Source organism: Jaculus jaculus, chromosome 8, assembly GCF_020740685.1.
Source record: "Jaculus jaculus isolate mJacJac1 chromosome 8, mJacJac1.mat.Y.cur, whole genome shotgun sequence".
Classification (NCBI taxonomy): Eukaryota; Metazoa; Chordata; class Mammalia; order Rodentia; family Dipodidae; genus Jaculus; species Jaculus jaculus.
The window spans coordinates 41,948,524-41,961,142 of NC_059109.1; the positions used below are offsets into that span (position 1 = coordinate 41,948,524).

At 56.3% G+C, this 12,619-nt stretch overlaps 1 protein-coding gene across 1 annotated transcript; it reads left to right on the top strand.

Moving 5' to 3' along the window:
• Positions 1-1,117: 1,117 nt before the first annotated feature.
• Positions 1,118-10,857, top strand: Dll4 (delta like canonical Notch ligand 4). The gene is made up of 11 exons (XM_004660798.3): positions 1,118-1,638; positions 1,755-2,024; positions 2,566-2,623; positions 3,459-3,722; positions 4,086-4,146; positions 4,246-4,376; positions 5,985-6,154; positions 6,331-6,550; positions 7,869-8,571; positions 9,175-9,283; positions 9,800-10,857. The coding sequence occupies exons 1-11, from the start codon at positions 1,573-1,575 to the stop codon at positions 9,803-9,805; spliced, it is 2,058 nt and encodes a 685-aa protein (XP_004660855.2). The 5' UTR covers positions 1,118-1,572; the 3' UTR covers positions 9,806-10,857.
• Positions 10,858-12,619: the final 1,762 nt, after the last annotated feature.

Below are 12,619 nucleotides of genomic sequence, written 5' to 3' on the forward strand. Positions count from 1 at the left end.
CTGCGGCTCTTATAGGAGTGAGGCCACTCGGGAGAGGCGCGCGGGCGGCACGGGGGAAGCCGCCCCAAACTCAAACAACGGAGTACGCTTCCAGTTCCACCCTACATCCTGCCATCCTAGGAAGAGAGAACTCGGGCCTGCTCTGTCTCAGCCCTCACCTGGCCTCTCCGATGACCCCAGGCAACCCGAGTCTGGAGAGTTCTTCCCCGCCTCAGCGGAGCTATGGGACGCGCGGGTGTGTGTGTATGGGGGGCGGGGGCCCTCGGGGCTGCTGAGCAAGGGGACCGAGTGGGCGATGGAGCAAGAGGGACCCAGGTGAAGGAGGCAGGGGAGGAGGGGCTAGAATCTCATTACCATACAGCTGAGGATGCGCCCCCTCCTCGTCCTTGGAGACCACACCCGCCTCCCCCACCTCCCGGACCACGCGTCTTGGCGCTGGCACGAGCCAAGCGGTGGGGGGGGGGGGCGGAGGGCCTGGGGAGAAGGCACGCTCTGGGCACGCCTCGCTGCACGAGAGGAGCACGCCCACCAGGTGCACCCGGGGAGCCCAGAGCCTTGGACGCCTGGCCCCTGGCCTTGCTCTGGCGTGGACACGGAAAGGTTAACGCGTCTGCTGGCTTCCCCGCTGTGCTGGGGACGCGTGTCGATGGCCAACGAGGCCAGGGCTCCCGAAGGTCTGCGGAAAGAAAACTGGAGAACGGAGGGACCCTGCTGGCTCTGGTTTTTTGGCCTTCCGGTCTTAAATTCTTTCTACCTGCCGGAGGATCATAGGTGAAGGACGCAAACTGGTGGTGATGCACGGCCTACGGGGTACTCCCTAGAGTCTCCGCCCCTAAGACTATCCGGGAACCACCCCCTCACCTCCCGCCGCATCCCAAGCCTCCCCCTCCTCCATCATCCTCTGGAAGCGAAGGTCTCGGCCCTTAACCGGGCGACCACCGAGGACTTGGCCACCCGGCACGCGTAGGGCTGGAGGGGCCCCGGAGGGTTGGGAGAAGGGCGGAGACTTGCTCCCTACTGGCTGGCCGAGCGGGGGAGCGGCGGGGGCGGAGGCCCCCTGCGGTCGGCGCTGGGACTGTCGCGGCTGGAGGCCTCGAGGGGAGGGGTGAGTGACCACGACTCTGTCTGAGTGACAGGCAGCGAAGAGAGGAGCTGATATATATAAGAAAGGATCCCGAGCGAGCAGGTTTCAGTAGCGGCGCTTCTCGCCGACCAGGAACACAAAACCTAGGACCGCAGCCCAAAGCCGCTCCGTTGCTGCCGTGCCCGGCTCCGGCTCCGGCTCCGGCCCCTCTCCAGGCCCCAGCCCCAGGATTAGCCCGAGGACACGTCCTTCGAGCGGCCGGCGCCCAGTCGCCCTCACCTGGATTACCTGCCTGGGGGCGGACCGGGGGAGGGGGGAACATCAGCAGCGGAACCAGCCACCAGCGGGCGACCAGGGAGCCGAACCCCACGAGGAGCCAGCCCTTCACCCACACTCCCCGCAGGCGGGTAGACGCGCGGGAAAAGCCGCATCTCCAACGGGACCAGATTCGGGGAGACCCGAGAGCGACGCTCCCCGGCGGGGAAGGGATGGAGGCCGCGTCCCGGAGCGCCTCTTGCTGGGCGCTACTGCTGCTGGCGACGCTTTGGCAGCAGGTAACGTTGCCGCCCTCTCCGCCCTCTCCCACCGCGCTCGCTCGGGGCTGGAGCCTGGGCGCCGGCGGGGCTGACGGTCCCTCCTCCTCCTCCTCCTTCCCGTCCCTGTGCCACAGCGCGCGGCGGGCTCCGGCGTCTTCCAGCTGCAGCTGCACGAGTTCGCCAACGAGCGCGGGGTGCTGGCCAGCGGGCGGCCGTGCGAGCCCGGCTGCAGGACTTTCTTCCGCGTCTGTCTGAAGCATTTCCAAGCCGTCGTCTCGCCCGGGCCCTGCACCTTCGGCAGCGTCTCCACGCCGGTACTGGGTACCAACTCCTTTGCTGTCAGGGAAGACAGTAGCGGCGGGAGTCGGAATCCTCTCCAGTTACCCTTCAACTTCACCTGGCCGGTGAGCACAGCTTGGATGCATGGGGCTGGGGGCGGGGGGATGAAAGGGGTAGCCTCCCGGAAGGGGAAAGGAAAGAGCGCCCAGGGGATCAGAGAACCCATCCCTGTGTTGCCCTGACCCAAGGATACTTTCCTGTCCGGGCCTCTTCTCTCTGGATTCTCTTCTGGGGACCACCAGGGAGTAGGGTTCTCACAACGTTCTGTCTTCCCAGTTATATGCCCCTCCTCACAGTTCTTGGGCCACGATTTTCATTCCCCTGGCGCAGTGCCACCCCACACGGTGGCTCTCATTTCCACCCCTCCATCCCTCCCCTGCCCGGTGGTGGTGGGGTGTTCTTCTCCATCCAGCCTTCCCGGCTCGGCTCGCGCGCTGCACTGCGTGCAGATCCGTTATGTTGACCCAGGCTCAGTAACTGTATCCCTGCAATTAGATTAATTAAACGGGCTGCCGCGGCGGGGTGTGTGTGTGTGTGGGGGGGACGCCTCTGCTGCTTTGCTCATCTCGCTATCTCTCCCGTCTCCCACCCCCTTTCGCTTCCCAGGGTACCTTCTCCCTCATCATAGAGGCTTGGCACGCGCCGGGAGACGACCTGCGGCCAGGTGAGCGGTGTCACTTGCGCAGCCACAGGGGGGCGACACTACGCGGCGCCGAAAGAGTTAAGCTCGGCGGGCGGGGGGACGCGCAGGGGCTGGGGGCGGGGCAGGACGCCCGGCCCGGCCGGGAGCTGCGCCCCGCGCTCCGCGCTCGGATTCCGCCCGCCCGCCCGCGGCCTGGACTTAGAGCACAATTGCGTTTCCTGCGGGTTATTTTTGGCGTGGGAACGCGGGGAGCAAGGCGGTGAGAAAGGCCGAGGCTGCCAGCGCCGCTGACGGGCCCCTTCCTGTATTTTACACCTTTTGCGAATTCCGCTCCTTTGGAAAGGGAATAATGGCTTTGGGATGTTGTTCTGACACAGAGGAAAAGGATATTTCAGCAGCACAACAATTCTCACTTTGAAAAGGAAAAAAAGAAAACCATTACCCATCTCTGGGACAGAACCCCTGAATCGGCACCAAAGGATCCCCCCCCCACTCCCAATCTTCCTCTCACTAGAAAGCTTTTCTACAGCCCCCCCCCCATTTTGACCCCTTTTCCTCTTTCCCCTCAATATCTGTCTTTAGAACCCTGGGATCTCTTAACATCCTTCTATTGTCCCCTTTTTGAATGCTATCAGGCCCCTGCTCATGCACACACCCAGGGCAGCCAAGACTCTCAGGACCCTCTGGCCTGAGGCTGCTGGCAGGTGGGGGTGGGGGTCATCTGTGTGAGTAGTAGTCTGGTGTGTTGGGCTGACCACCATCACCCTCTTGCCTTCTGAGTCACTGCGCCCGCAGCAGTCGCTGGCGTTCTCAGGGTCAGACTGCCTTTCCTTGACCCCACCCTCTGTCCCTGCAGAAACCTTGCCATCAGATGCGCTCATCAGCAAGATCACCATTCAAGGCTCCCTTGCTGTGGGTCAGAACTGGTTAATGGATGAACAAACCAGCACCCTCACAAAGTTGCGCTACTCGTACCGGGTCATCTGCAGCGACAACTACTATGGGGACAGCTGCTCTCGCCTGTGCAAAAAGCGAAACGACCACTTTGGACACTATGTGTGCCAGCCAGATGGCAGTCTGTCGTGCCTGCCTGGTTGGACTGGGGAGTACTGTGAACAGCGTAAGCCTCGGAGCCCTCTCCTGAATGGGGTTGGGGAGGAGGGTTCCCCGAGCAAGTACCTTACCAGGGAGTCACCTCAGCCACATCCTGCCTCCCTCAGAGTCAGCTGGGCCTCAGGGTCACCTGAGGATGCTGAGCTGGTCTTGGACTCGGTGCTTCTTTCTTCTTGGCACTCCCCCCACCCCATCGTGCCTGAGCTACAAGGATACCCATTCTACGCTCCATGCAGCATGCTCCTTCTCCCCAGTACCACCGTTTCCCTTTAAAATAGCCACCGTCCCATTAGTGGGACCAGGAGGGGGTAGTGGGCCTTCAGAGTCCATGGTAACCCTAACCTCATCCAACCCCACTTCCTTTCCTTAGCTATCTGTCTTGCTGGCTGTCATGAACAGAATGGTTACTGCAGCAAGCCAGCTGAGTGTCTGTGAGTAGGGGACAGGAAGGTGGTGTGGGAGGGGGGAGTTCTCCCTTGTCATGTGGCCAGGCCTCCCGTCTTACTCTCAGCCTCTCTTTTGTCCCTCAGCTGCCGCCCAGGTTGGCAGGGTCGCCTGTGCAACAAGTGTATCCCCCACAATGGCTGTCGCCATGGTACCTGCAGCACCCCGTGGCAATGTACCTGTGATGAGGGCTGGGGTGGCCTGTTCTGTGACCAAGGTGAGTAAAAGGCAGGAGAGATGGGGCAAGGGCTGAAACCAAAGATGATGATGGGACTCTTCTTCCTTGGTGATTGTGAACTTGGCTTCTCTTTTATCCTTCAAGGATCTTGGAACCGTGTGTGTGTGTGTGTGTGTGTGTGTGTGTGTGTGTTTTGCTGGGGAACCCAGGGTCTCACACATCCTTAGCAACACTTAGCTACAGCACTGCTCAATCTTGGGACTTAAAAAAAAAAAAAATCTTCCAACTGGCTTAGAGTGAGGTGGTGGACCCCCTTCTGCAGGTTCTGGGGAGCTAGGGTAACTGAAGAATCAGGGGAGTAGTGACAGCTTGGCAGCCTGGAGATTACACTCATAAACTCTAGCCAGGCCAATGAGAGGGGGATGCCAGGTTCAGTTCCTCTTTCTGCCTTGTAGTTACCTATTAACCCCTGAGTGTTTGCTTACCTTACAGGGCTGTTTGAGCAGCTATCCTCTAAACAGCTGTCTGGTGGGGTGTGTCCACTAGCTGCCCTGGGCTGTGGTGAACATGGGCCTCTGGGTGGAGGGAACAACATCTAACCGCCTTTTCAGTGTGGGGATAGCCACCTGCTTTTCTCCACTGGCACTAGGCAGGCAGCTGCCTGTGCCTAGTCCAGTATTAGGAGGTTGTCACTTTTCTGCCTAATACAGGGGGGTCTTTGAGCCCCAACCTTGAGAAAGGGAGCCTTTTCTTCTATAGGCTAACAGCCATCTGCAGCCTTCCACTTTCAGGGTCAAGCAGTGTGCCTGCTGCCATGGCGACACCATACAGACCTGGGGGTGGGGAGAGGGGTTGCTAGACTGGAAAGAACTTGCCTAGGTCCTGACTAGTTGCCAGCAAGAGCATGGAATTGTCTCTGTATGGTGTGTGTGTGTCTGTCTCAGAGAGGCAGGGAGACAGAGAGAAGGGGGGGCTGCTTGATTTCCCCTCTCCTTTCTGCCCTCCCACTTACACACACCTGGTTCCTGCTATTTTCCTTTTCACTGTCCACATTTGCTCCCAGGCATCCTCAGCCTATACAAACACACCTCTTAAAGTCCCCGTATTTGTTCTGTCTGGTTCTCCCTCCCTGTCCTTCTCCAATAAGAAAACAAATACTTATCTTACAAAATACCTTTAAAAAAAAAAAAAGTGCCAGGCCACTGCCTGTGCTGGCTCTCACCTCCTTGATATGTTACTCTTCCCACCTGTTGAGAGTTCACTCCTCCCTTCCAGGCTTACCTCTGCTGCCTTTCTTCCATGAAGCTTCTTCTGACTTCCTCCCTGACCTGGGGCCTTCACTTCCCCTCCTCCTACTCTTCATTGCATCTGGCTGGCAGTGGTTGTGAGCTTACCTGGCAGGCTGTCGTCGGTTTGTGGTGGTTGTTTTTTTTTTTTTCCACCTTTGCTTATATTTGTATTGGTCATGTGTGGTTTCGGTTGCTTCAACAGTCTGATCTCATTGGCAGGGAGAAGGAATATTTAGACTTAGAACGCTTTGATTTAAAGCCTCTTTGGGCCAAACACGAGGTGACCTTCCACTTCAAGGAGTCTGGCATTGGGCGTGCTTTTCGGCTCTGCTCAGCTGGCTGCTTCCTGTTTCTGCAGATCTGAACTACTGCACCCACCATTCCCCGTGCAAGAACGGGGCGACGTGCTCCAACAGTGGGCAGCGGAGCTACACCTGCACTTGTCGCCCGGGCTTCACTGGCGTGGACTGTGAGCTGCAACTCAAAGAGTGTGACAGCAACCCCTGTCGCAATGGGGGCAGCTGTCAGGTGAGACTTGGGCCAGCTCAGGAGAGCAGAAGTTTAGCCAGGTGGCATCCAGGCATCCCCAAGAAGCTGTGGGATGCGCAGCCAGAGACAGGCGCAGTTGGCAGGTGGAGTCAGGTCATGATGCCTGATCTCCCACCTGAGCCTGACTGTCAGCTTTGTGGTCTCTCTCTCTCTAGGACCAGGAGGATGGCTACCACTGCCTGTGTCCCCCAGGCTACTATGGCCTGCATTGTGAACAAAGCACCCTGACTTGCGCTGACTCCCCCTGCTTCAACGGGGGCTCCTGCCGGGAGCACAACCAGGGTGCCAGTTATGCCTGCGAATGTCCCCCCAGCTTCACTGGCTCTAACTGTGAGAAGAAAGTGGACAGGTGCACCAGCAACCCATGTGCCAATGGTAAGTCCTTCCTATTTCCTTGGTAACCTGGACTGGCCCTGAGGCCAGAGAGCCCGTGGGAGGAGAGGAGAGAAGCCTGTGTGTCCTTCTGAGCAGCCTGAGAATGGCTCCCATTTGTTCTGAAGGGCAAAGAGCTTGTCTGACCAGCATGGGGAGGGAGATGGCTTTGGAGGAGGAGCAGATCAGCAGCAGGCTTTAGGTGAGGGTTGACATTACCTAAATTCCTTTCCTATTTCCACGGAAGAACCTTGACCTGACTAGGGTAGCCCATGATTCCTGACTCCAGGAAGCTCTGGGCTGGAGAGAGGGATATGGGAAGCTTCATGTCCCTCCTCTAGGGAGCCCAATGGTGTGGCCAGAGCCTTGTTTCCAAAGGCTTCATCTTGCCCCATAGAGCACAGAGAATGTGGCACCGGGCAGCTGGAATCCTTGTGTAGCTGGCTGACAAGGTGCTGTGTGTGACGCAGGCAGTCAGCAGCTCAGGAGCTAGAGAAGGGCTCAAAGGAAGGCTTGAAATCTATTCTCATTCAACTCCCTGGATCCAGTTTCTTCGTCCCTGAATGGGAAGGTGTAATTAAATGATATACCTTTGTGAGCATTTCCTATGTATCGTCTTTTTTTTTTTTTTTTTTTGGTTTTCCAAGGTAGGGTCTCACTCTAGCTCAGGTTGACCTGGAGTTCACCATGAATTCTCAGGGTGGCCTCGAACTCATGGCACTCCTCCTACCTCTGTCTGCTTCCTGAGTGCTGGGATTAAAGGCGTGCGCCACTGCACCAAGCCCATTTTGTACTTTTTTTTTTTTTTTTTTGAGGTAAAATCTCACTGTAGTCCAGGCTGACCTGGAATTCATTATGTAGTCTCAGGGTGGCCTTGAACTCACAGCAATCCTCCTACCTCTGCCTCCCAAATGCTGAGATTAAAGGCATGTGCCACCATACCCAGCGTCCATCTTTACTTTTGCCTTCGTGAATCTTCCTACCTGACCCTCATTGCTATCCTGTGATTTACTTAAGTTTATGGAAACTGAGGCTTAGGGACCAGGTAAAGCAGCAGGTGTCAGATTCCATGCTAGAGAGAGCAGGCTGGGAGTAAAAGCCCAAGAATATGTCCGATTCTAAAGTTTGTAAGCAGTAGGTACTTTTTATATCTGAGTTGGTGAGACACAGTGCACCAGGACCAGCAGTTCTTTATGTAGTCAGCTCTGTCCACCTTGGCTGTGGGGACAGAAGGGCCTCTGCTCACTGCTGGGATGAAACCCTGCGCCCTTCACTGGAGAAGTCCCGGGCTATTGCTGACTCATGTCTGGGGTCCTTACAGGTGGCCAGTGTTTAAACAGAGGTCCAAGCCGCACCTGCCGCTGCCGTCCGGGATTCACGGGCACCCACTGTGAACTACGCATCGCCAACTGTGCCCGCAGCCCCTGTGCACACGGGGGCACTTGCCATGACCTGGAGAATGGATCTGTGTGTACGTGCCCAGCGGGCTTTTCGGGCAGGCGCTGTGAAGTGCGGACACCCAGTGATGCCTGTGCCTCAGAGCCCTGCTTCAACGGCGCCACCTGCTACACGGGCCTATCCCCGGACAGCTTCATCTGCAATTGCCCCTATGGCTTTGTGGGCAGCCGCTGCGAATTCCCCGTGGGCTTGCCACCCAGTTTCCCCTGGGTGGCTGTCTCTCTGGGCGTGGGGCTGGTGGTGGTACTGGTGCTGCTGGGCATGGTGGCGGTGGCTGTGCGGCAGCTGCGGCTACGGCAGACTGATGATGGTAGCAGAGAGGCTATGAACAACTTGTCGGACTTCCAGAAGGATAACCTGATCCCTGCAGCGCAGCTCAAGAATACAAACCAGAAGAAAAAGCTGGAAGTGGACTGTGGCCTGGACAAGTCCAACTGTGGCAAGCAGCAAAACCACACATTGGACTATAATCTGGCCCCAGGACCCCTGGGGAGGGGGACCATGCCTGGGAAGTATCCTCACAGTGACAAGAGCTTAGGGGAGAAGGTGCCACTACGGTTACACAGGTAAGTGGCACCTGGAAGCCCAGGGTCTGGCCAGGTCTCCTAGGTTTGGTGGGAGGCTGGCATCAGGCCCTGACTGCTTTTAAACAAATAAGGTTGTGTTACTGACAGGAAGATACTCCAATGGGATTACTGTTAGGAGCCAGACACAGTGGCACACACTTGTAATCCTAGCTACCAATGAGGCTGGGGTAGGAAGATTTCAAGTTTGAGGCTACCCTGGGCAACATAGTGAGACCGTGTCTCATAAAACCTCTCCTAAGGGTCTTTTGTTGGGGAAGAGCCATTCATTCACTCACAAATGTCAAGGATCCACAGAGTATCTCTTTTGACTTTTCCATACCATGGCTTGCCTCTCGTAGCAACACTGGCTTTCTCTAGACCTGTGACCATTCTGATTGGGTGGAGGTTGTCTTTCTTAGGGACCTCTTCTAACTACCCTTCTCAAAAGGCCAGCACTGGGAACCTCCAGTCTATGGCTTTCTCCTGAACCACTGCCTTGCAGGTCCTTTAGCTCTCTGGGGTCTAGATCAGCTGCCCTCCCACCCCCAGCCTGTCCCCTTCCTCCCTTCCTTACACTCACTGGTTGGCCTTGTGTTCCCATAGTGAAAAGCCAGAGTGTCGAATATCAGCGATATGCTCCCCGAGGGACTCCATGTACCAGTCTGTGTGTTTGATATCAGAAGAGAGGAATGAATGTGTCATTGCCACAGAGGTAAGTTCTGGGCTGGCCGTCTTTGCCAGCATGTCCCCTCCTGCCTTGTGTCCATGGGAAAGTGGTCTTGTCATTCTCAACCTTATAGGTCCCTCCTAAATGGTAGGCCAGAAGCCACCTCTTTGGCAGGCCATGTTCCGTGGATCTTGGGTCCCTGCTGGCCTTGTTGCCACAGAGGGTGTGAAACAGGAACCAGGTCGTTCGTATGCCTGGCCTGATCACTCCGGCTATGTTGATGCGAGGCAGGACAGCCATGGCACCTGGCCAGCTCACAGGAACTAGTTCCCAGGTGTTTTGGGGTGAGGACAGTTGACTTGTGCCCGTTTGCTCTTTCCCACTGGCTTCCTCTGCTGGACCCCTCATGAGTGCAAGCTTCTAGGCACTTGTGTATCTTAGGGCAGAAGATTGAGGGGGCTGCCCCTCCCCCATTGCTCTCACCCAGGAAGGCCTAGGGCAGTCTGGAGGTGGTGCTTGGGCCCAGGGTAACCATCTTTCCATTTTGCACATGCTCCCCAGGTATAAGGCACGAGTTTACCCAGACACCCAGCTTTGGCCCAGGAGCTGGGCCTTCCTTCTGCACTGTTTACATTGCATCCTGGATGGGACATCTTTAATATGCACCGTGCTGCTCTCAACAGAGGAGGAGGGAATGGCACGAACTGGACAGACTGTGAACTTGCCAAGAGATGCACCACCCCTGCACACCTTTGGGAGTCTGTCTGGTCTCAGATGGGCAGACCTACTGGCAAGGGGAACAGAATTGAGGAGCCAGGGAACATCAGTTGAGCTGGTGCCCAAGGTGCCACTTGGACCTGTTCTGACAACAGTGGCCTTCACAGGGCTCTTTCTGGGGCTCTGACCTGTTTTCCAGGGAGAGTGGCAGTGGCCCAATGGGTCTTGGAGCTGCTGTGGCCTCCGTGGGCATCGGTGTTTCCAAAAGTGCCTTTGGCCCAGGCTCCATCGTGACTGCTGGGCCCAAATCAGAAAGGAGAGGAGGCCTGCAAAGGCAGGGCCTCTTGTGGGCAGAAAGCTATAGGGTGTGGCTTTTGGCAGTAGTTGCCCTACAGGTGAGGTGGGCACCAAAGGGGAAAGGAACAATTCTTGTCTCTATGACCATGGCATGCAGGCCCTCTCCTGGCCTAGACCTCTGGGCAGGAGCTGGTAGGCTTTACCTGGCTTCTACCACTGGCCCTGAGTGCCTCTGAGATTATGAGAGCAGATGGGCGGAATGCCTGCCCCTTCTGCCAGCCAGGGTAACGAGGCCTAACTGGGGAGCTCAGGCGGTTATGCTGAAAATTCTGGTGAGGAAGACATAGGGTGCTACTGTGGCCTAGGCCCTTTCCTCCTTCATGCCTAATTCATGCCCCTGAGCCTGGGTTCTGCCTGTGCCCACTACTGCCCCTGGACCACCCTCGAAGCTGATTTTTTAGAAATCAATAATATGTTTTATTTTGTTTGGGGTTTTTGTAGTTTATTTTGGAGTCTAGTATTTCGATAATTTAAGAATCAGAAGCACTGACCTTTCTACATTTTATAACATTATTTTGTATATAATGTGTATTTATAATATGGAACAGATGTGTACAGGAGTTTATTACTTTTTGGGTCCTGTCTTTGTGATGTCAAAGCATTGGAAACTCCTTCTCCCTGTGTGGAGTGCTCTGACAGAATCCCTGGGACATATACATGGGCTTGGGTTTGACTTTGTCCCTGTGTGGGGGGAGCCCAGCCTCACCCACCTTGTCTACAGCCTACAGCCTAGCTAGCCTAACATGCCTAGGGGCTTTGGGGCACATTGCCACTCCCTACTCCCCTACTTTATGCTCTGACCATTCCATGGGGCACAGTCCCCCTGATTGGAATCCTTCTTCCCTTTCCCCAAGCCTGAAGAAGCTATGGACTTCCTGTTTTTCTCTTATTCAAAAGGATTTTCTTATCAGATAACAGGTCCTTTAAGTCCCTTCTGGGTCCTTCCTCCTGTTGTGTGTGGGGGGGTTAGACACACTGGTACCCTGTTCTTAGTCCCAGTGGGGAACTGATCTGGGGTAGGGGGTTTGCCTTGGGTTTGCCCTCCTTGCAGTAAGACAGAGCTGAAAGTCTGGGTCCCTGGTCCTCTTAAAGCTGCAGAGCTGCAGATTTTTTGGAAACTGCACGGAGCACAGTTGGAGCCTTCAGCGAGTCTGGGTTCTTCTGGCTGAGACACTGAGGGAGTTTCCAGTCATTCCATGCCCAGCTTCCTCTAAGGCACAGGATAGTCCCCAGGGTGTCAGAGTCCTCTCTGCAGCCACAAACAAACATACCCCACCGAGAGCAAATGATGAAAAACAAACAAACAAACAAACAAACAGGAGCCAGTGACTAAAAGCTGAGCAGATGCTCCACCTCTCAGCCTGTCCACAGCAAGCAAAATAAACCCATCAGACCTATCCTCATGAAGTCCAAGCACACGGGCAAATTTGCCCTCCCTTCTCATTTTCCCTCCACACCCAGCATGGCTGCGCTGGACCTGGGTGTTCATGTGAGGCCCAGGAGCATGCACACGCTATGCCTCGGTCGTAGCTCCCTGCTGCTCCATTGCACACACAGGGTATCAAACAGGAAAACATTCAGGGAACCGTTCCCACAGCCTGAGCCGGCAGCAGGGGGAGGAACAACACGACCTCACTCTTCCTGCCCAAAACGAAACAGGAAAGCGGCTCCCGGGCTCTGGGGGCAGGGGACACTGGGCTGGGACAGAAGGCAAGATGACGAGGCTCCCATGTGGGGGACAGGTAGGACACCCGCAGGCCTGCACGTCCACACCACCAGGCCGGGTTGGGCTGCCAGATGATCAGAGAGCGCCCAAGCAAAGAGAGCTGGCTGTTGGTTGAACTGTCACCAGCTCTGGTACCCTGGACAGGGGTCTGGGTAGACGGCCCCTCCCCCTCCCCCTCCCCGTCATCATCATGGCCTTCTGGGGAAAGTGGGGACTCATGTAATGACTTGGTGTGGTGTGCAACCTGCAGCCCATGGCAGACTCCACTTCTGGCAACTCAGAAGTGGAGGCCCAGTTCACACCTGGAGTGTGAACAGGTCACAGTCCTCCTCTCCCAGGATTTCCTGAAGGTCTCTCCCTGAGGGCCCAGCCCCCTTCCAGAGGTAAAGTGTTTCAAGCTTGCCTGATCCGCCTGGGTGTTCAGGAGATATCACAGGTTTGGTATTAAAACAAGGCTCTCAACTCACTATGAAGCGCTCTCAGCTGGTTAGCACATAAATGGCCTGTGTTCTGCTTAGAGAATCAGTCTGACCCCGTGGCGACCTGCGACCCGAGGACAGCTGCCTTTCTCGGACTTGTTG